At 35.3% G+C, this 24,197-nt stretch overlaps 1 protein-coding gene across 3 annotated transcripts; it reads right to left on the bottom strand.

Moving 5' to 3' along the window:
- Positions 1–5,183: 5,183 nt before the first annotated feature.
- LOC140016871 (ACT domain-containing protein ACR4-like) lies at positions 5,184–9,159 on the bottom strand. Of its 3 annotated transcripts, XM_072070955.1 has the most exons (8): positions 8,697–8,836; positions 7,903–7,972; positions 7,756–7,801; positions 7,545–7,659; positions 7,384–7,451; positions 6,703–7,296; positions 6,473–6,577; positions 5,184–5,794 (listed from the first exon to the last, which is right to left on the bottom strand). In XM_072070955.1, the coding sequence occupies exons 1-8, from the start codon at positions 8,698–8,700 to the stop codon at positions 5,453–5,455; spliced, it is 1,344 nt and encodes a 447-aa protein (XP_071927056.1). In that variant the 5' UTR covers positions 8,701–8,836; the 3' UTR covers positions 5,184–5,452. The 3 variants fall into 3 exon arrangements, with proteins under 3 accessions (XP_071927056.1, XP_071927055.1, XP_071927054.1); XM_072070954.1 differs by lacking the exon at positions 8,697–8,836 and adding an exon at positions 9,017–9,159 and having other exon boundaries at positions 5,226–5,794; positions 6,703–7,451; XM_072070953.1 differs by having other exon boundaries at positions 5,226–5,794; positions 6,703–7,451.
- Between the last annotated feature and the right edge of the window lie 15,038 nt (positions 9,160–24,197).

Below are 24,197 nucleotides of genomic sequence, written 5' to 3'. Positions count from 1 at the left end.
AAAAAAGGAGTAGCGCATTGAAACTTTTAAGGGTGGGGAAACAATTCGGTTGATGGTCAAACATAAAGGACTAAATTGTGAAATTGATACTAAGCATAAAGGACCTTTTTTTTTTTTTTACCAAAGCCTAAAGACTTTTAGGGTAGTTTACTAACCTTAATCCACAGGAAATCACAAAAGCCCGTAACTCATGTGATTTGTAAGGAGACTAATATCCTAACTCCAAACTCCCCAGATATCAATGTGGGACTTGACTAGCCTATGCAACTTAACTGCTACTAAGGAGTAAAGATCCCCCACTAAAGCCGATATGACTAGTCTGTCTTTTTTACCAAAGTCTAAAGACTTTTACGATCGTTTACTAATCTTAATCCATAGAAATCACAAAAATTGGTAACCTATGTGGTTCCTGAGAAGACGAATAAGCATAAAGGACTACTAGCCCAAAAAATATGTATATACAATTTGCTCTTGTAAATTCCAAGGAACTTGACAATAAATAATTCCAATGTATGTTGGTTGACTTGGGGCCGCCCGGGCAAACGGCTCGTAGATTCCCAGAAAAGGTTTGTAAGCTTCTCGCCATTGTTTGCGCTAAATTCAGGGATAAATTTGTGCTTTCGTCATTCTTTGTAGATCTACTGAATCAGCTCCTCACCTCACTCACAAGTCACAACACCATCCTAAGAATCGTTTGCCTATGTTAAAAGATTATTTTTCTCGATTTTATTTTTAAAAGTTACTTTTTACAGATACTTTTATTTATTTAAGAAAACTTGAGAGCGAAAATCGAAATCTAAAAGCTGATATGTTTGAGATATGAAATTTGAATCTATTAAATTACTAAATTATTAATCACTAAATTTGATGTATTTGAGCGCGTATCATCACATCAAATGATTAAGTGTGTACCAAATGTTTTTTAACATACTAAGATCTGAACACATTACCAAATGCGTCTAAACGCATTAGTATTTGAGTTTAATAAATTTGAGCACTGAATTGAGTTGCTAAACACGACCTTAGTTAATGTCTCTCCTCTTTAAATTGGGTCATTGAGGGAAGTGCTTCATAGGCCGTTGTCAAATAGTAAACCATTTGGTTGGGCTTAACGTTCATTGATAGAGAAGTTCAGCAACTAAAGAAACCTCATATCCGAATGTGGTAGTCAACAGGTTAAGTCGCCCGCGAGTCAAGAAGTTTTAGGCCTTTTGGGCCCAATAAGCAAACTAGTTGCCTCTTCGACGATGCTTTTATTTTTTTCCCAAACATCAACTTTCAGTTTTCCTGACATCTTACGCAGCACCCAAAATTCCAATTGCTTGCTCGTTTTAAGGCTTCAGTCTCATGTACATGAAGAACCATTTTTTCAGGTATCAGGAATTACAAAAAGTTTTTGCTGAAACTCTTGTGGTTGTGGGAACACACTACAAGCTAATGCAGAGAATTTCATCATGAAAATCAATTTCTTCATCTTTCACTTCATCAAATATTTGTAGCATGGCCTATTAATCTAGTTCTGTTGAAATAAGGGTGGATAACTAAAAGCTAGCTAATTATTCCAAACCATCATATGCTTCTCATAATGCTACAAGCGATTTTCCCTGAACCTCAAAAGCATCCAAATAAAACAGAAGGAGAGAAACAGAAAAGTTTTCCTGCTAATAAACTAAGCTTATGAACAATCAGAAGTGTTAATCACACCTCAATTTAATACCGTGTGTTAACCACACCTCATTGTTGATTACATGTTACTCCTCCCAGAAGTCAAGAAAATGAACTAGATGTAGCAGTATTTTCCCCTTGAACATGATGTCCAGGTTCCAGCAAAGAAGGCAACACTAGGGGAGAAAGAAGAGGGATGGGATCTTTACTGTGATAACAAGAAGCAAATGAAGATGAAGGAAATGCTGAAGAATTTGCAGTATATGCAGTGGATTTTGCTGCACCACTGCATCGCATGGAGCTAGCAACAGTAGCTGCAGGTTTTAGCTGAAGAGGACGCGGTGCTCGCCTTTGCAGTCGACTCAAAGGCCTTTTGATCTTCAAATACTCGTCTTTTTCTTTAGGAACCAAGATTTGGAATCCAGGAAACTCATTATCATCAGAGCCCTCCATTTCTGCTTTTGCTTCTCTAGTTGAATAATGCCTCGACAAGCACTACTTTATATGCCATTTCTAACTGACTTTGCCACCGTTTTGGTGCTTAATTTTTTTGGCTGTTTAACTTAGAATTCAGAACCATCTATAGATTTCCTTATGGTATTGTATAACTCTCAATCATCTGCTCATGCACTCTGTATCCAGTGATACAAATTAATCAGATAAGAACATGGTCCAGCCTGTATGGCCCCATGAGTTTGTGTTGAAGCCATGAGTTTGTGTTGAAGCATATAGCAACTTGAAATCCCTGCGAATGCGAATGATCCCTTGTGTTTGGTATCTTTCATCTAAATTTGCACCATCATTTCTTTATTTGCTAACCAAAAAAAAAAAAAAAAGAACAGCTCTTGATCTTCAATTCATGTGAGGGGAGACTGGACACTGCTCTGTTGCCATTTAAAAGGCTAGCATATCTTGCATGTCATGTGAGCAAGGAATTAGTATATACTGCATTCTGCATAATTATGTATTTATCTTAGTATATTAAAGTGACAGAAAACCAGAACTTGCACATGACCATGCTCAATTACGATTTCTGTGCAATGTTTTGCCAAATTTTAGTAACCTTTTGCATTAAAAAAGAAAAAATAGTAGTAGTATTTGCATTAGCATCGGAGGTGACGGTCAGCATAGAGAAAGAGAACGTAAATCCTATCTGCCCTGGATAAACCCTTGAGACAAAAATTCGGGTGTCTAGCTATGTTCATTAGACAGAACGTAAAAATCCCACCAAATTAATGTATGATAAGAAAACTGAAGCTATGTACCTATGAAAATGCTTATTAGCAAACACAAAATGCAAGCATTCTATCTCTATCACGGTTAACAATTCATGGCATCTGCTAAAAATGATTTTTTAATGAATGACTGTGATCTACTAGCTTGTTCCATCTATGAGTTTGAGCCTCTGCAGAAACTGCAATGGCAAGGAGAATCTCCATTTTAATATGCAAAAAATTTGACCATTGATTAGTCTAAGCAGATAATTGTGGTCTGTCTGTGATGCATCTGCTGCTTGTTAGCCTATATTACTAATTTATCTATTTGTATCATCCTCGTTTTTTTACCCAATGCGTTTCCATCATATTAAAAATCTCAAAACTCAAACATGGCATACCATAACTTCTTCGACTTCTCAAAGGCATCATACCATTCTTTAACAGATACGATATTTGCTTTCATCCCTCTCAAGTCTCACCTACCTTTCTCATCACTATGCTTATTTTTCAACTGCGTGCATGGTGCTAATATTGCTTTGGAAATGTACCCAGAAGTCCCGAACTAGGAAAATACTCAGAGTTAGGAACAATGGGTGTTTTCCCATTGTCATTTATCTATCTGCCACTAAGTCTGAGGTGGCAGCACATGTACAACTAGGCAAGTGGCAGCACCCCACTTCATCATCACCATTTAGCACCAACCAATAATGATAATATACCAATCACATAGGCGTTGAATAGGATACAAATTTTAGCCCAGACACATTAAAAGAAACAACAGGAAATTAAATTAGATGCGGATAGGGAGTGGAGGTGGAGGAGGGCCCTATGTGACTCAAAATATACTGAAAAGAGGACCCTTTCAGGCAAAGCAACAACCCCTTTCTTATATTTTGTTTGTTTGAACTTTGAATTGCATGCAAATCTCCTCTCTTTTCCTCTTCTCTTCCTGTTCTCTTCTCCAAAGTTGCACTTCACTTTACTGTTTGGTCAAAGGAAATGGATTAGCTTTGCTTTTCCTATTCTGTGCGGCCCCTTTCCGTACCAAAGATACGGACCATCCTGTTAAGGAACAACGTAGGCAAAAAATGTGTAAAAGTAATGAAAATGGACATATATCAAGAGAAGAAATGGCCAGAGGGATTTAGACTCTTTAACATGGAAATGGGGCAGGAACCGTTCCTGAAGGTTCACAAATTTGTGCGGGTCAGATTACAGCATGTAACTCGATTATCACGTCATGTGTGGGGCCCACAAAAAAGTGTTGTAAAATTACGTCGTGTGCAAAGTAAGTTACATCTTGTGCAATGGAAGTTACACGCAGTGGAAAATGAATACAACCGGCAACCGTTTGTGCCCCTTGTCCCTTTAACATATATTTGTCAGATGTGTTGAGCTTGAAAAATGCCTTGGTTATCACTTCCCACTTGGATCGCTAATTTTTAGAATATTTGTAGAAAAATGTACGTATGTTCTTGGAAAACGTAAAAAATTTTCTTCAGAAAACTACAACCCAAAAATTTTCCAGAGTCAGCTGTCAAAGTTACTGCACAAACTTTGTCAACAAAAGGTTAACTCCTATTGGTCAAGTTCCTTGTGCCATCATGTATAGCATGTACTATTAGTTGGATCGTACACGACATTTTGATATTAACTGATCTTGTCTTTGCATCCATTACGTCAAGAAACTTGGTAAAAGATTTCTCAAGACATGGAAGCATACAACAGGCCAGGAGATAGTCAATTAAGGGAACCTCTAAGAAACATCATGGATTTTTTGTATTCCAACAAATGAAGAAGCTACTCATCTCCTTCACGGCACCGCATTATGTGAGAAAATCAACTCACAAAGTATAGTAGAATGACGTTCAGACCGGCAAAACTATTTCTAATCAGACGTCCCTATCTGACAAATCTTCAAATGAATGAAGGTCTTAGGAAGTCAACTATAACCTTCCCGTCATACAAAATTATGTAGGCCGCCGACCCACGGCTGACAATAACAGGGTGTCGGCTAGTCAAAGTTCATCTCTCCATCCAACACAAGCTGAAAAGAATGTGCTAGTTTATAGCAGCTTTCAAACGTATGCGAGTTCTGTAATTGCCCATTTCCATTGGTGTACCATTCAATTTCAAATTCTTCAATAACAGTTGAAGAATCATGTCAAAGATAAGTTTCTACTCTTGCTTTCTCAAGCTAGTAAGTATTACTAAACAGGGAGATGAGAACAGAAAATTGATACAATTGACTAATACTGCCATAAACTTTAGAATAGCTAAAGATATGCCCTGCACCATTGCTCATTCTTGACTCAATCTTTGTTGCCAATTGCATGATTAAAATTCCATCACAACATTCATCAATCCAACGTTATATTGGATGCATGAATAAATACATAGGTAAGGGAAGTAACTGGACAATATTTACAGGCACTAAAGACTAACCTCAATCTCTAACTTTCTTTTTCAACCTCAAGAACAAGCTGTATGTGGTGCTGACTTTGGATGAAAACCTAACGTAGATATCTAAGTTGAGGAATATACATCAGAAGCGCTAAGGACTAACGCGTTCAAGAGTAGGATCTAACCAAGCCGAAGTTGACAAAGGATCTGGACTTGAAGAGACCACCAAAGAGGAACCTTGTCGGAGATTCTTGTGGAGTTTGATTTAACTCTTCTGGGCAACCTTTTACTCTGAGTATTGTCTGTCCTATTGTTTGCCGAATAGAGTCTATAATCTTTCCATCAATGGGATATCCAGAAGCATCACTAACATAGAATGTATTAGAAGCTTTGCCTGCTCTAGTTGACACTTCTGCTCTGGTGACAGTAAGGCTATTTTCACGGAAGATACGAGTGACATCAGACAAAAGCCCAACTCTGTCTGTAGTGCATAATTCCAGTTTCAATCCCTGGATGAAGAACCAACAAATCAGCAGTCAAAGTCATGTATGAGCCTTAAGAACAGATAGAAAACAGGACAAAAACAATGAAATAGGATTCTATCCACATTGGTCATGAATTATACATGCAAGCAACAGCTATTTAAAATAACATGTCCAAAGCCAGAGGGCAACTAGATCAAATGAAGCAAGCATTTGGCATGAAACAAAATCGGGTGCATATAGGAATATCACATAAAATAAACATTGAAACAAAATTAAACTCTAGCCTGAAATTATATGAAAATTGTACTCAATTTGGCATTGTTAATTTTGAGACTACCACATAGCAGCATCAATTTATAAGTGCCATCGCGGCAGAGTCTAAAAATGGCCAAGTACAACTTGGGAGAATACGCGAAAAATAAAAAAGTCAGAATTGAATCATTCCATTAAACACTTCCAAGTTATCTTTATCATGGCTCTTATTTCTTGTGTTTTTTCGCCAATTACCTCACATACAAATACTTCTGGTTTAACAGCACAATGTTCACCAATCCATTTCACACACATGCACTGCTACTAACTAGTTTCCGCCAAGTGGAAAATGCATAAAATCAAGATTGAGTTCAAGCGCAACAACTAGCTGATGTCAAATTGAGACAAACTTCATTAATGGTTATTAACACGGTTGTTAAAATTTTTTACCTCAGACACTCTTCTTTCAATAGCTGCTTCAAGACATTGGATTACTCTTTGCCTCTCCGCGTCTGATTTCACAGGGGATCCATCTACATGTCTTACACAATACTCCTTCATATGCAAAAGTGGACTTTAAATTAGTACAAACAACCAAAAAAGAAAAAGAAAAAGATAGGCCATTTAACTGCCCAAATTCCAACAGCGTCTGCTGCGTAATCATGAAATTCATATACTACCTGATGAGCTTCTGGTCCTTCAGCATCAACATTTCCATGGAAAACCACATACTGCATGTCAGTCAACGTACAGATTATGTCAAAGAGGAGTTTGGGCCTATCCTTGCACCGGATTGTAACTACTGAGTAGTCTTTATCGCACCAATTAACAACATTGACATTAGGCCTTTCTCTTTCATTTAAGGTCTCATGGCCGGTACGTTCGTAGTCTCGGTCAGCGAACATCATCTGGTGAAGCCTTCTCTCAGTGTGAGTAACGCCATGTGAAACAACAGTCTTAGCCTCCCTGGACTTGTTGCTGCCTTTGAGTACATTACAGAGGAGCTGCTTGATCATAGCCAGCCTCTCAGGGTCGGTAATTGCAGCCCCAGTTTCTTTATCAGTTACTTGCATTACAGCTGCAGCTCTGGTGTTGTGGGTCCAAACCTCAGCATTCACCACATTGCATTTTAGGTGGGTTAGGACAGCACTGACTTCAGAAAGTAGACCTGGTCTGTCACTTCCAATTAATTCAATTGAGGTGTGGTCCATTGCTGATACAACCCCAACAGATCTTCTCATAGACGACGCAAAACAAGAATCTGGACCAAGCGACTGAAGATGAACCAACGGAATGAGTTGGATTTGCCCATAAATGCAACGAAAAAAATACTCGAAGTTGCCACATTCAATACAACTCACCTTCTGAATGTAATCTAGCACCCCTTCATCAGTTATCTTGTTCCCATCTTGATCAGTGACCTTGAAGACTGCAAAAAGAATCAAATATATCTATCTTTTACTCCATCTACTACTGGTAAATTATGTTCACACTCGGAAAAATGAAAGAAAAATGCTTTTACCATCCATAAACCATCCTCCATCAGAGCATATATAAGCCTTGGTAATTATCAGATTAAGGTCAGTTAGCACTTGTACAACTTCCAGCAGTATGCCATGTTTGTTAGCACTGTCCACCTGCATCGAGGGAACCAAGTTAAGGAAACAAAAGAAATACAGACTAATTCCATCTACTCATACCTCAGAGCAGCTCAGAAAGGAAGAAAGGAATACCTGTATAACAGTTGCATTTTTGCAAGATTCGGTATCAATAACAACTCTGTCATGAATATGGAAAAATTGGAGTAAAAATCAAGAATGTTGAGCCTTAAGGGTTAAGTAAAATGGCACAAATTGAATTTGGAAAAGGCAAATAGATACCTGGGTGGATTCATTCTTCTAATAAATTTTTCGTACTCATCATCCATGGTTTGTGAATAGCTCACCGAGGCTTTTGGGGGGGAGGGGAACAGCAAACAACAAACTTTAGGTAAGGCCAAAGTAAAAGCTGAAGCTATATAAGATAAATAGAATCACAAATACCAATCACAAAGAAGATACCAGAACCATGAGTGTGAAGCAAGTATAGGAGGCAAAAAATAAAAATAAAAAGCTGACCAATCATGAAGATCTGAATGGGGACTAGAATAAACCAGATATCAACAAGGCCAACTAAGAAGCCTTAAGGCCCCCTCAAAAAAAAAAAAGGTACTTGTGCTGCTTGTCTGTGTGGGGTGGGGGATGGTGGGGCTCTGTGTTTCATTGGAAATTCATCAGACCATTGAAACACACACAATTGAGTGTATTCAGCACACACAACACAACAAACAGAGGGACATTTACACCCACAAACACACCTGCTCTGTGTGTGAAAGCAAGCGAAGGAGGTATCATTAGAAATCAGAAGTTGGACATACCAAACATTCAATAAAGATTACACAACTAACAGCACTCAACCAATTCTCATGACCAAGAAACTACCAAAAAAGACAACAATATGCCAGCAAACCATTAGCCCAATAACCAAGACTAATAACAAGAACCAAAAAAAACTCGAAACACAACCCATAAACCCAATTAACATGGAAACACTACCTACCCAGGAAGATTCTTGAACCAAAAAAACCACAAATTTGAAGGACTAATAAGCCGCAAGGCGCAAAAATGGCACATACCCATTACAATTCTTGATCTTCTTGTTCGGATGTTATCTTGAATTTTCTCAACTGGGTTGCCAAAAAGACTCTAATTTGCTAACCAAAGAGTCCCCACAACTTTAAGACAACAAAATCTTGACAACCCCCTAACCTCCTTATATAGGACTAAAAAATACTATATATTTCCAAAAAATTATACTACTTATTCTATACTTGTATTGCCAAATAAGCAAATATCCACCTAGTTAAAGCCTGGGTGAATCTGAAATATCATGGAACCAACTTTCAAAAGAAAAAAAGGGAAAAAAAAATCACAGTTCACACATTAAAAAACACACCTTTTTACCCGTGCCTTTTGACAATATCTGCAGTTATACTTTCTTTGTTTGTGTGTAAAGACAAATACAAATATAGTATATGGGTAAAATATGCCTAGATTAGTGCGTGTAGCGTGTGGGAATGGAGGGAAAGTAGCACTGCTGTGCTGGTGTTTTATTTTCTGCACTGGGGTTTCTAATTTCAGTTGCTTTTAAAGATTCAGAGGGACAAGTACTTTCCCCAAAGAAAGAGAAGTGGGGCGCCCTTTAGCAACGACGCTGGCGGTTAAGGTGTCCGAGCGCGTGGGCGTCTTCTAAAATGCGCTGACTGTCCAATTTACTCGAGTCAAAAAAAAAAAAAAAAAAAAAAAGATTCCTCTATGGGACAATTTACTGTGGCACGTGTTCCAGGAGGGAGAAGTAAAAGTCTCCAAGGTGTGTGGAGGGGAAAGAAAACTTAACGGTTTACCGTTTATGATTCTTTTTATTACTATTGGATTTGGGTTAGGGAATGTTCACCAGTTATATATACTAGTGCTGAATGCACATTTAATATCTGTGCAATATAAAAATTTATAATATTTATAAAATATGTTTAAAATATTTCTCATATTTTGTCAAATAAATTTTTTCATTTTTCATTTTTAAAATATTAACTTTACATCCTTTATAAATTAATGTTAGTAAAATCAAATCCTATTTTTTAAGAGAAAAAATGAATATAGTTTATGTCAAATCCTATTTTTTTTAGGAGGAAAAATAAATATGGATCAGGTCATTTATTTAATTACAAATGAAATTCAATCTTTTTACTCATGAAGAAATGTTCATGTATAGGTCACGCGATAGATCAGGATAAGAGTAATCGAAAAAATAGTTTGAAACCAAATTTTACCGTCTTGATTTTGTAAGGAATATAGAGTTACCATTTTAAAATTGAAGGATTCAAAAATTCATTTAGCGAAATGTAAATAACGTTTTGAACTATTTTTCCTAATATTTATATCCTATTTATATTTACCCTAAATGAATTTTGTATTGCTAAACCAAACTTTAGTTTATAAATGTTTGTGATAAAATGGTTGTACTAGTGGTACTTACATTGCTTAGAAGTAGTTATGTTGAAAACATATGTTTTAACGGCTAACGCAAGAAATTGCACATAGATAATTATCTTGACAACGTTATTAAGTTGTTATAGTAAAATTCACTTCATAAGGGTAAAAATAAAAGTTTATAATGTGACATATGTGTATGTGTGTGCTAATGTGTGTATGTGGACCTCTAATTTCTTAGATTTTCAATTTTGACCAATACCTTAGCAGCAGTATTATGAGTTACATAAATGCTTGGCAAGAAAAAAAAAATTTCAAACAACAAGATAATGAATATGAAATATGGTAAAAGTTGATTCATTGGATTAATTAAATATGAACAAGATATTTGTTTTGGGCAATATTAAGTTAATTCACAAGGTTAATCGAACACAAAAACAACAAAGAGATGCATGGAAGCTAACATAATTGGTAATAGATTCTTCAAAAAAAAAAAAATTAAAGGTGATGTAATAATTGTTTAATCGAACATGAGCATAATTAAAAGGGAAATCCATATACAGATTGGGAAATACCGTAAGAAATTAGTAAAGATTTCTCATAGGAAAATGATGAAGCTATATATGGCTTTAACTTGTTAATTTATACAGTATAATATGGTTCAAATAGATCAACTAGAAGGTCAACTTGTTTGATTTCACTGTTTGTTAGACCTCCATCCATAATTTTTGTGAAGTTCGGGGAACTGATCCTTTTCATACATGAAGAAAGAACAAGGAAAATTCAATGCTCTGTTGACGGGGTCTAATATTTTTACAGTATTGAAAGGAATCACTCATCTCTTTAATAGTATAAATTTTCCCAGTTGGGATTAAATTATGTCCTTCATTTTTAAGCTTTTAACATCTAAGAAAAATAAAGAAAAAATAAGGAAAAAAAAAATAGCATCTATTCATGAGGAGAAATTGAACTTTGGACATTTTAATCAATTATTGGATACAAATTACATTTATAAAGTACATTATAAAAATCATTGGAGTCAAAGTGACAGTTGTGCGCTTGAGCAAATCATTTGGGTAAACTTGTGGTAAATGTCATCTTATTCATTGGTCTCACTTTTCAACGAGTAGGTGATTTTCTTTTGTGGGATTGGAGAAAAATATATACGAGTCTGGTAATACGGTCAAAGTATCCTCACATCATGCTCAGTAATTTTACAACCCTGTCATTCATTAATCATCTATGCTGAAGCTGAAGTTGGAGTATTCTCAAACTACCACAGCCTTTTTGGATGATTAAAGTTCAAAAAGTATGAGCAGTTCTTTCATGTTCTCCTCCGATTCATATGCAGAAAATCCATCAAAATTTAGGACCAAGAAGAAAAAAGTGAAAAACCAATCTTTTTGTTCAAAGAAAAACAAATAATTAGTATTGTACTTCTGGGGGTGGTGGGAATGTCCAAGGTAGTGGTTTCCAGACGAGGTATATGTATGTATTATTACTACATCATTTGATTTGACCAAAAAAAAAATCATGATTTGTACAGTATATATTTTTATGGTTTAGTAATCAAATCAAATCTCGAAGGGACAAAGTCGCTAAATTTTGGTTGTGGGGTGGTTTCAACTTTCAAGAAGTCACCGTAAATTTCATTCAACTTGACATACCCTCGTCGCAACTCCAACCCCAACTCATCTAATTAATGCCCAGCCGCCACAAACCAACCCTAGACTGAAATTTATCGATTCCTCTAGATTTATGCTAGCCCTAGATAATGGTAATGTATAATTATAAACTACTACAGTACTACTAGTAGTATTTTCTTGATAGATTTTAGTGCCCCCCTCACATCCACATGACATATTTAACGCGGGGTTAGCCAGGAGGAATACTTGCTCCTCTTTCCCCCCTTGCCTCCTTTTGGTCAAGAATCAAGATTGGGTGTGCTCGCACATACGCATGTCTTGCGGTGCATGTTGCTCTCAAATGATGTGTCTCTCTTGCACATGCACCTTCTGCTGCCTCCATATTTTCAGCTACTTACTTGTTTTAGGTAAATTAAATAATTATTACCGTCATCCTGCAAGACAAAAATCTTATACTACCACTAGTAGTATTTGGTACGGAGTAAATCTTATATACACTAACAGTGTACACACTGTTATAGTTAGATTCATGATATGTGTGTAAAAATTGAATTTCAAATTCAAATTTTACATAGTTATGATTCATCCAATACTGGGTGCAGGAAAAATTAATCCTTTGGTGTGTGTGTGTGTGTTGATGTGGGATTGAGTAGGTCGAATTGAAAAGTTTGGTGGTCAAGAAATGAAGAGGGTTTTTATCATTTATGGCTGGTTGCCTATTAAGAATAAAGTTTTGTACTCGAGGGGTAGGTCCATTTTTGCTCTTGGACATATTTGCTGGTGTGGAAGTGGTTCTTTGCTTCATTTGCTGTTTGCTTCTTGATTGAGAAATTGATGTGAAACTTAATTAAGTAAGAGCCTCCGACAATGGATTTGGAAACTGTCAAACTTAACCAGCTAAAATACAAAGAAAACTATCCTATATATCTTGTCAGTTGACTCGTTAATTGCTAATTTGGTATTCATCTCTAGCTAGCAAGGTAACAGCTTCATGTGCAAGGTTGTAATTTATCCAAGATAGTTACAAAGTCCTAGATGTTAGCAATCAATAGGTGCATGTGAATTCATTCATTGTTTTTTTATTTCAGTCATTTGCTGTGTTAGGAGTTGAAGAAACCCTAACGTTAAAACTTCTTTCCTATTTTGGAAACTCGTAGTTAAGTTCCTTTTGCTTAGAGCCCCCAAGTCGTTGGCAAACACTTATTGTAGAAATGTAGATTTATTATGGGTATGGTACTAGAGGTGTGTGGTCAATATTGGGAAGAGGTTAGGGACTTGAGTCGTTAACATTTTTTTTAGTGGCACCTATTCACCTAGCTAATTGGACAGATATATATTGAAGGGTAGATGCTGTTAGGTATCAACTTAATAAATAAACTGTGAGGACGTTGCTTTGGTTTCTTTCGTCCCATAGCTAATTAAGTAATGTGATTAACTGCACACGCGGAGTGCAACTTTTCGGGTGGCAATTCAGTGCCACTTCTATATTTATGCCAAGTGTCTTATTTATTAAATTTGTCATGTGTTGTTTATTTAAATTTCTTCTACCATTACGTGATAAGTGGAATTGACACTGAATTTGATACTGAATAATGGCATAGAGGATCCCAACTGGATTAACTGAGGTTTCATCACATTGGAAAGTTTCGCTTCCTTCTTGGCTAAAGTCTTGAAAAGGAATCAATTGTCGCACATTATTTTAACGCTAGAAAGTTAATTTCAAAGATATCTATCTCTATATATAAATTGGTTCCTAAAGAATCAAATATAGCATTCCTACCTACCTTGGCATCTGATAATGCTGACTTCTAGGAATTCAGTTGAAAATCTACAGAATTCACCTCCTAATTTTGGTCAAACAAATAGTCTTAGACGATTGATTGATTTCTAGTGAGTCTCTTAAAAAAAAAATTTAACACTTTTCTTATACTTGTATAAAAAGCTAGAGTTGATGGTTAACTTGTCAAAAAATAAATAAAATTGTGACTGACAACATGCTTCGTTATTGATCAGCTCATTGCCTAAACCTCAATCCCTTGGGGATAACCATCGCCTCATCTCGTGCACTTAATCAATTTACTGCTGCTCGACATATTTGACCAACTCCATTTGGAAGGAAGTGGATAAAATTGATGTTCTCCACTAGAGCTGCGAAATGCAGACCATGATTTCCAAGAAAAAAGGGCGGTCAGAGTTTGCAACTTGTATAACGTTACAAAAAGAGGTGGCTTATCTATACTGAGGGCACTTGGAGAAATTGCCTTCTCAAGCCAAGGCATTAATTCTCTTCCCAGCGGGCAAGTAGCCAAGTAGTTAGGGCAGCACCTGTGTTTTCCTAGACGCAACAAACACATTCCATAAATCTGATTCTGATGAACAAAGTTGGACACGGAGCTAAAGTTGTGGAACTTGTCTGAACCATGGATTTGGGCATTGGGTTCCCACTTCCGATTTTGAGGTGCAACCCATCCATCCATTCAAGTGATGTCCTAATCAGCTTCATCTTCATAGAATGAATGACATGCATTACCTAAGCAGTAAAGGCGGAAAACAAAAAAACCTTTGTATCATGGCTTACGTCTAAAAGTGCCCCCATTTTCGTTATCTTTCATATAGATCTGGATACCCAAAGAAAGCTGACGGAATCTCATAGATGCACCCCCCCCCCCTTTTTTTTTGTTATTAAACATATTATTATGTTCTTTTCTAGAAAATGAAAATTCTATATTTTAGAAGTAATTATGCATTCAGACAACAATCATTGGGATCGATCCAGCGATCAGAAAATACCTCTTTAAAGTTTTTTTTTTTTTCCTGCAATCAGATTCACAAGAAATTTTACTTTTTTTTTGGAGTTTCGACGTAGATAAAAGAAAATAAGGCGTTTGCTCCCATTAACCCATCCCCGAGCCAATTAATAAACTCGAGGAAAACCTAGTTAATAAGTTACTGTACATCATATATAGTAATAAATGAACACCAAGCTATAAATATATATATGTGTGTGTATGTATAGGTCTTTGCCCATAAAACAGGAAAGTGAGAAAAGTGGACCTCAATCAATGTCCAGTCTCCAGATCATCTTTGGGTTTTTCAAACTGAAGATTCAACCAACCAATCGAGAAGATCAATACATAAAGAAGACAGAGAAGGAAAAAAAGAATCTGTTCTGCCCAGATTGGTGAAGTGAACATCACAAGTCAAATAATTGGTGAAGTGAAGGGATACCATCTTCAACTGCCCAGCTCGATCGGCTCCTTTGTGCAACCAGACAATTACTAGTACTGTAACAAGTAGTACCACAAAAAAATTTATTTAATCAACGGAGCAGCTTTTGGTCAGGCTTCGCCAAACTTGTATGGTGCAATTGTTTACTTCTTTTGGCATTTCTTTTTTTTTTTTTTTTTTCCTTCATGCAATTACTCTACCATCTTCAAAGATCTGCTCTGCCAGTCAAACCAACCTTTTCATACTTTTCTGAGTTTTGTACTTAGGCTGATCCTATGAACCCTCCTTGTTCCTTAGCTGCCATATAGACTGGTGGGGAGGTGGGATTTGGGATGACAAGATATCACATCTTACCTAGAAAGACTGATACACAATAGTATTTTAGTTCTTGTCAAGTTGCTTTTGTTTTATTAACCATAGTTAAAGCATCCTGTGATATTAGACTTGCATATTCACTCTTGCTTAGGATCGAATCTAAGCTGTTTTATCATCACATGAACAAGAAAAGATTCCTCTCCTGCAAGTCCCATACTGGCTAGGGTGGTTAGTTAATGGAAGTTGTGTTATTGAAAATTGATGCACCAATGTGAAGCCAAAAAGTTAGGTGATGTCGTAAATGGAATCTTTCTTTCTTTTTTTCCTAAGAACGTAAAAGGATTCTTGTTTTAATACGAGGAGGTTCTAATCCACTGTTTTCTTTTCGTTTTTTAAATCTCACTACTTCCCTGTTTGGAAAAAAATTAAAGAAAAATCTAAAGTTTTAATATTGAATTAATCTTTTTTTTTTTTTTTTTTTTTTGAAAGTAAAGCGGAAGGATCAGATTAAAAAGGGAAATGTTGTTACATCATAGATAACAGTTAAAAACGTCTTAACTGCAACAACCCCAAAATAGACACTAACACACTAGACTAGACAGCACTCGGACAAAAGATAAGGTGGTGTAATAGTGAGAAATGTTTACACTGTATGTACTATATGGGTCTGGATAAATGACAATTAGTTTAAAATAATTTAATAGAACTAATTCTATAAGACAAGTATCACTATGGTATAGATTGTATTTAGTAATGAGCATTTACACCTTCCTATCTAAACTTGAATATCGAACTTTAGTTGCTTTTTTCCCTCTTCTTAAATTGTTGTCCACTTTCTCTCAACCGTTAAAAAAAAAAAAAAATTTGTCTGGACGGTTGAATACATATTTCTTCTTTTTACGTAGTATTTTATACACTAGGCAAAAATCAACAACTTGTTTTGGCACGTTCGTATTAGATTTCAAATACTTAAGTAATATAAAGTCCATCAAATTTTTACACAATATAACCATTCAAGAAATCAGCTTAAAACAAACTAAAATATGCATATGAATTGAAAAATATTAATAACTTAAAATATACTACTTTTTAATATTACCAAGAGTTTGTGTAACAAATGTCTGGCCTGGATATCTGTTTTTTAAAATCAGTGAAGTAAAATAAAGAAAATACAAGTGATATTTTCACTCCAAAACAACTTCTAGTACTCGACCTTTCATTACGTAATCATATGTTAGAATGGAATGCAAAGAGCTATTCTTAGTGTGCATGTATCACTTGTCAAAAAAAAAAAAAAATCGAGAATAAATAGTATGAAGATATATATATATATATATATACACTTACAGAGTAAAGTAAATATAAATTAACCATAGAGACACGTATATTACACTAGAACAAATTAATGCCCCGTTTCGTTCTTAATATTAATACTAATTAATTGGATAGTTTATTTATTCTTTTTCATAAATGCTTCCCAAAGAAATTGGATAGTTTTCATAAATGGTCATGGAAAAAAAAAGGAAATATATTTGTGATTTTTGGAAATCCCACCCACGCACGTGACTTGCAGCAGTCAGGGGTTAGCAGACTTTTGGATTCGATTCGATTCATGTCGTAATGGGCAGAGCATGGGGCTTCCTTGCACAAGTTGCGACCCGCTGATCCATGCTTTTCCCCTTTGCCTCTGAATCTTAATTAGCTTTTTCTTTTCTTCTCCCTTTTTTCTTTTTTGCCCTTTTTCTTTTTCCGTTTGATGTCTATTCGCAGCTGTCAAGGGTCAGCCTCGTACGGATGCCCACGTCATACAAGGTAGTATAAAAGCTGCACTGGTAGTACTATATGGAGAAAGACTCTCGATCTTTCTCACATCATGGATTTTTTTGGTTTTTTACTTTTCTGTTTTCGATCTTTTTAAGGTTGTTTTTCCTTTTTGCTTCAAAAAAAAAAAAGGTTGCATTTCCATTTTACTATATATATATTTTTTTTGGAAAGAATAAAAGGAAATTACGTAAACAGGAGATTGTTTGGGATAATTTTTTGAAAAAAATATTGTAACAAATTTTTTTGTGATATATATGAAATAAAAAGGTGATTAAAAAATATATTGATAATGCAATCAAATAAATTTTGAAGAATAATCCACTGTCCAAACAAACCTTTAACACGCTCCACGCATAATCAATCTCCAAAAAAAAAAATTTATGTTTAGTTCAACAATTTTCTTTCTTTAGTAGTTTATTTTTTAGCGGTTGTTGTATACTTTTGTTGGTCTATCTCGATGATTCTTTTGAACTTTGCGAAATCTTTTTTGCTTGATCAATAAAAAAATGTTGCCTTAATTAAAAAGTGCATTTTCAAAAATTATTTCTCTATGTTGTATTTTGTTTGCAATAGACATGTTCAATTGATGTCACCGCGTATAATTTTGTATTCTCAAAGAAAGACATGATAAGTTCTTGGAAATAATACAAGTATGTTAAGTTTTGTTATTTGTCCTATTGGACTATTTTGTTTAGCTTTACTTTTACGTGAAAACATTTTGAACAATTTAATTGATTTTGGCATTAAGATTGACTTTAACGATGTGAGACCGCAAATTTAACTTTTTTTTTTTTTATTTTGTCAAAAGATCATGATTGAATAATTGAAGGTTCCTCTAAACTTCTGCATTGGACAGACTACAAAGCAAATTTCCAGTTTTTTTTTTTTTTTTTTGCAATAAATCATATACAGAAATAAATAAATCTAATTAAATACTATGCATGCAAAAAGTTAGAACATTCCACCTTCTCCAAAACAAATACGGATATGGCTTGGGTGGGGGGCCATTATTCTCCATTTAATTCTACTTTCAGACAATGAATGACTCCATGATTATATTACATCTAAAATGGAGACAAAATTGCAATCAAACAAGAAGGACCCTTTCTCCCACTTCTTCTCTTTTAACTTGATCATTCTTGCTGGTTGAGTATACAATCATGATATATATATATATATATGCAAAGAAAGACCAATGTACAAGTTGGTACAAAATTATGCACAATTCGATATGATGAATATCAAGTAACTACGACACCATCAATTTTTCCTTTCTGGAAGATGCAAAAGAGTGGGGAAAGTATTAATTGTTGTCTTTTTCCTTTGTATGGATTTTCGTTTCAAAACAAAATACTAGTAGTGAAATTTGTCACTATCAGCTCTTTGGGACAGATCAAAAATTGAAAAGCTTATGAGTATGTTGTTTCATGCTTGCTCCAATATAGTAAATCAACACGTCCACACTCTTATGAAAATAAACAGAAAACAGTCGACATTGAGCATTTCATGATGGTTATGTTCAATATCCATGTTTGAACAAAAGGTACAAGTAGTTTTCCAGGTACACGTCTCAATAAGTCATTGAAAAGTGTGGTATTGCCATTTTAGGCATTAGTAATAGACAAGGCACACGTTTGGAAACTATTAAGAAGTTGATTATCCCAAGTAAACAAATGATAGTTTTTTTCCCTTTTCTTCATTTTTTAAGTTAGCACCACAACTTTTTTTTTTATTTATTTATAATAACCAATGATTTGATTTAACACGTTGATACTCAGTTATTTTTTTCTTTAATTTTTTACATTATCTTGGGCGAGATTAGACCTACACTCCTAATATTATCGATACAAGTTATTAATGCATTGGAGGTATATTTCCCTTGTTTATGATAAATTGCACTTACTCTCAACAAAATAACTGCGTACCCGTTCGGGGGTGAGGAGAAATGAGTTGGATGGTACGGGAGAAAGGAGTGAAAGCAAAAAATATCGGATTCAAATCCTTCTGCTTACACTAAAAAAAAAGAAAAAAACTGCGTGCCTGTTCGTTTGTCCCTCGTCACCCCAAACTATCCCGAGAAAACTTCCCTAGAATAGTCAGGCTTTCTCAAATTGTTACCCCCAATACGATTTTATCCTTTCTCATCAGTTTCATCTGCCTATCCATATCATGAATTTTCGCCATCACAAGATCTTGTCCTTGGATTCTAACAGAGTACCTCTTGTACTTCTTCTTTTTTTTGGGTACCTTCAACAGAGCAGAGGGAAAATTGTACAGGGCTCTTGACATCCTAGCAAATAATTTTATACCACGTTGTTTATTTCAACTTTTAACAAATTGGGGGGGTATATGCAACAAGTACAAAGACAACAGCAAAAATTCGTTCTTGACAAGTAAGGTAGCCCATCAACTTCTTCTCCAGCTCCATGACTGCCTCATACCGCATTTATGATGGCAAAATTTAACTTGAGAAATACAGGTGAAGAAAGAATTCGAATGGTTGGGGGTTGGGGGAGTGAAGGAGGAGACAGCGACACTGAAAAGAGGTCAGAACCGAGACGAGGCCTCTCGCGAACAACAAACCCATAAAGTGAGGGACGGACGGGCATGTGGTCCGTCCTCTGGTTAAGGGGACTGCGACGGAGACTGTTAGTCTACTAGTAGTTAATTAGTTGGTAGTGTTAGATACTTAGCCAATCAAAAAGTATCCAAGCACCAAAGATAGAGCACCCAATCAATTAATGCCTGAAAAGCATGTGTAGACCATGTTACCAACCCTCTTAGCCCCCACCCAGGCCACCCTGCCTGATGGACCGTGGTCATGCACATACATTACTTAAAAGATATTCTTTCTAGTATTGTATGTTGATACATGATGCATTAAAATTACAGAATTGCACTCTGTGTCACATCAAATTTACGTTGAGCATGCAATATCTTATCTTTGAATAATGGATCTCCTAAATCACATACTAGTCAAAGATTTGAAAGTAAATTAGTAAGGGTTCTTTCTAGTCTTGTATGTTGATACATGATGCATTAAAATTACAGAGTTGCACTGTCTGTGTGATTAATGATTGGTATTAGTACATCACATCAAATTTGTATTAAACATGCAATATCTTATCTTTGAGTAATGGATCTCCTAAATCATATTCGAGTCGAAGATTTGAAAGTAAATTAGTAAGAGTTTTTCTAACTGATGCCTATTGACATTCATTAACATGACGAAATTCTACATAACCTACTATGTATATAAAATTATAACCTTCCCTTACATTTATATGCTTTTCCTAAGTATTTCTACATTTTCAGAAATTTAACGTCTAAAGTATATATTTTAATGAGTGTCTATTTGGCATCCGTTAGACAAACCCAATTAATAATATTTGGATCCATATTCTACATGCAAAAAGTGTGTTTAATTATGTTTCAGTTTTATTGCATTTCTTTAGATTTTAACTGTGTTCTGACGAATGATAAAGCTTACATTTCTAATATCTGCACTCTCTTCTTAAGCATTGAACTTTATGCATTAATCTTCTCTCGTTTAACTTTAAGGACTCAAAGATTAAAAAATGAAGATTCATGAGTAAAGTTGAAATCTTAAAACAATTAAGAGTTTGCAATTTTAAATTTTTTTTTAAAAATAAGGTGGCAATAATGGTGCCCGATCGGTTAATTTTCATTGCTAACACTCCATTTTATAATTTCAGCAGCAAGCATAGATTTAGAAACAAAAAGTGGATTCTCAGTATCTCTCCGCATTGATTGGGTCTAGAGAATTTTCTTCTACTTTAAAGGTAGTGTAACGAATTGACAAGTATGAAAACAACAATGTTCTAAAGAGATGAGCAAAAAATTGAATCCATCTAATTAAAATATTTCTTTGTTTACATCAGCTCTAGTCAGTGAATCATTCTTGCTATAAGACGTTTCATTTGTAACTGATGATTAGCCGTGAATTCAAGTCATCAAGCTAGTGAGTAAAAAATTGTTAAAAAGCACCAATACATAAGCGAGAGACAACCGGTTTGAAGGTAGAGTGAAATCAATTTTTGCTTAATGTTACACTCACAACATATGTATCATAACTCCATGAAGCATTAAATTTGCACACATGGATGCATGGTCCATAGCATCTACAGAGTTCCATAGCCCACAACCAGAGGAACAGGACCACGAGCCCCCAACGGGCATGCACGAATCCCCTTTTAGATCCGGAACCCATTTAGATTTGGTGGAGCTAGCTAGAAAGCTAGCTGCCCAGCACATACAGTAGCTGAGTAATTCTAGAAAGTAGAAAGAGAGAAGAAACAAAGCAAGTTGGAGTCATGGCCATGGGGGGTCGGGTCAATTACAGACAGCTGTCTAATCACTGAGCCTGCACCAACTTAGGACTTTGGTAGTATTTCTGTTTTCCTGTGCGTGTGTGTGTGTCTCTCTCTCTCTTTTTGGGGTGTCTGTGGAAAGACATTTTATTCGACTGACCTTTCTGCGTCTTTACCCGAAGGTCGCAGCAGGTCGACCCATATTCCATCGGGTCTTATTATTGATTGACTGATTGATTGCCAGGAATTCTGATTCCTGGTTCTTTATCGACCGTACATCACTTTCCTCAATTTCTGCTCCTGCTCAAGCTCAACATGTTTTTTCCCCGACAACTGTTTTCCGTTCCCGGGACTGCTTCGCTTCTTCTTCTTCCCTTCTCTTCCAGTCTTCCCTTAGGGCTACATCGAATCCGAGGTCATCTTTTTGCTTTCTTTTACTCCTAAACCCTGCAAAAATTTTCGATCAACTGTCTATCACACAGCTTTTCCCTACCCTTTTTTTTTTTTTTTTTTGGCAAAAATCACGTTTCAAAATCTGAATCACAGTATCATGCATTCTTGTCTTCGTCACACGAATCCCATCTCTTTTTTCTTTCTAGAATTTTTTTAAAAATAATATTACCGTGATGTAATTTATGTAAAATAAAATATGAATTAAAAAAAAACTTTGTTTATAATACAACAAGATAATTATTTTTGGTAAATAAGACGCTATCAAAACCCTTTTCTTACACTTTTTTATTTTTCTTCCGTTATCAAATTTCATATAAAGTTCACGAAAATATTCACTACAAAAAATGGCCGTCAATCATTAATAATCCATAGATTCTTATGTTTATACTGCTACCAGAAACAAAACAGAAAAGAAAAGGGAAATTTCCATGCAGCAGAGGTAAAAAGGATAGTTGATTAGAATATATAAGTTGATTTTTGTTGTGGGGTGACCAATTGAGCTCCGATGTGACAAGCGAACTGTTTATTCTAATTGATCGATTAAGAAATGCAAACAAAAAATCAATCATTTTGGCATGGTGCCTCAAATTAAAGAAATCATTACATTTTTTTTTTATATATGCTTAATTAAAATTTAAAATAATGTGGCTGCATTGTTGAGATATAAGTGTAGTTCAAGGAATCCTTTTAAGCAAATCTAATTTTGCAATAATAGTAGGAGATGTATGGTACTACTATTGGAGCAAATCAGATCCTCAATGTCACTTAATTAGTCGCAACTTGGTGCCACTCCTATAATCACGTAATGTACAGTGAATTTGAATCATGAAAAAAAATATATAATCACATGATAACTTAAATTAACTAGATAGTTGGCATAATTTTAAGAACGGTAAGTGACACCGAGCATCTCAATTGCTATTGGAGTACTAATTACCAACTAATCACACTATCAATTAATATAAGATTGAGTCCTACAAAAGCAAATGGAGCATTTCTCTCGTGCTAATAAATTTTGATTCGGTGGGAAATACCTTGTCATTCATTTCAACAGGTCCCCCTCCCCGTCTCCCCACCCAAAAAAACCCCACCCCTTTTTTGCTATTTATTCTTTCCCTCCTTTCAACAGCAGAACTTATTTAAACCCAAGGTCCCCTAAACTATGAAAAACTAAATTGTGCGTTTAGATTGCTATTGTGTAGAGTTTTTACAAAAAAAAAAAAAAAAAAATTATTGTAACGATTTGATATATGTAAGATTAATATGATCATAGAAAATGTAAAAATTTTCTTGGAAAAAACTTTAATCGAAACAAGGCAAACTACACATGAACATAATTGTGGTATTGGAATGGCTTACACATAATATTAGCTTAAAGAAAAGCATTATGACGAGGAGATAAGCCTAAGCGAACAAATTAGTGAGTTTTCTAGATTTAACTTTTACCCTTTTTTGGGATGAGTAAAATTTCTCTGCTTTCAGGTTTCAAATAGTTACATAGCCTTTCTTTTGTTTGATATGTGAGATCTTTTGAAATGGGGCTGAGTTTTCCGATTCATTTTTCCACTCCTGCGAAAAGTATATGTGCCAATTATCTTTTTTATTCTACAAAAACTTCGACTGGAGGAAACCCTAATACGCAACAAATAGACTTCTACTGAAGACTTTTGACCACTTCCACCAAGTCCAAGGTCAATGAGAGACGTATTCTTTACTGTCCAGAGGTGGACCGACTTCTTTTCATTTTCAGGCTTATGATTAATTCCATCCTCGATCCTCGGTGATTGGTCACTTTACAATTTTCTACATCTCTTATTCAAACCTATCTATCCTTTTCATGCATCATCTTCCACCTTCTCGTTTTCTCTTCCTCCAAAAAGGATCAAAAGAAAATAGAAAAAGAATCCATGATCGAACAGATAGAGATCTTACGGTTTAAGCTAATGGTGCCTGCCATCAACACCAAAAAGGAAAAGCTAGCAATGGTTAATTACAGTAACGTATACGCCACTGCAGATTATTAAGTTTGACAGTCGAAGATGACTGCATTTTGAGATTTTTAATTTTTTTTCCCCAAATAATTCCCTCCCATTTATGCATGTAGTTGCCGTCAAAGAAAACACTTCTTGAATACTCAATTTCAAGTTCGACTTCCTGCTAAAAACGTTGTTGTTAGTAAGTTACGTATAAAAATCATTGTAGGAGGTTGCCCGATGTGTCGGTGGCATACTCTCACTCTAAATTTGTAGTTAATAATATACCCAAAGGAAACAAAAATCTAGATGATCAACGACCTAAAATTAATTTAATACTCCACTTTAAGTAGCTAGCTATTCAAACTGTAACGTCA

The sequence above is a fragment of the Coffea arabica genome, chromosome 11c, assembly GCF_036785885.1.
Source record: "Coffea arabica cultivar ET-39 chromosome 11c, Coffea Arabica ET-39 HiFi, whole genome shotgun sequence".
Lineage (NCBI taxonomy): Eukaryota > Viridiplantae > Streptophyta > Magnoliopsida > Gentianales > Rubiaceae > Coffea > Coffea arabica.
The sequence above is the reverse complement of the archived record's forward strand: the minus strand, read 5'-3'. Positions and strand labels throughout refer to the sequence as shown.

What these genes read in the sequence shown, in the direction of transcription:
- LOC140016871 (XM_072070953.1), bottom strand. An exon ending in TGGAGGATGGTTTATGGATG is followed by an intron (nt 7,452 to 7,544) that starts GTAAAAGCATTT and finishes TTCTTTTTGCAG; the next exon opens with TCTTCAAGGTCACTGATCAA. An exon ending in AAGGACCAGAAGCTCATCAG is followed by an intron (nt 6,578 to 6,702) that starts GTAGTATATGAA and finishes TTGCATATGAAG; the next exon opens with GAGTATTGTGTAAGACATGT.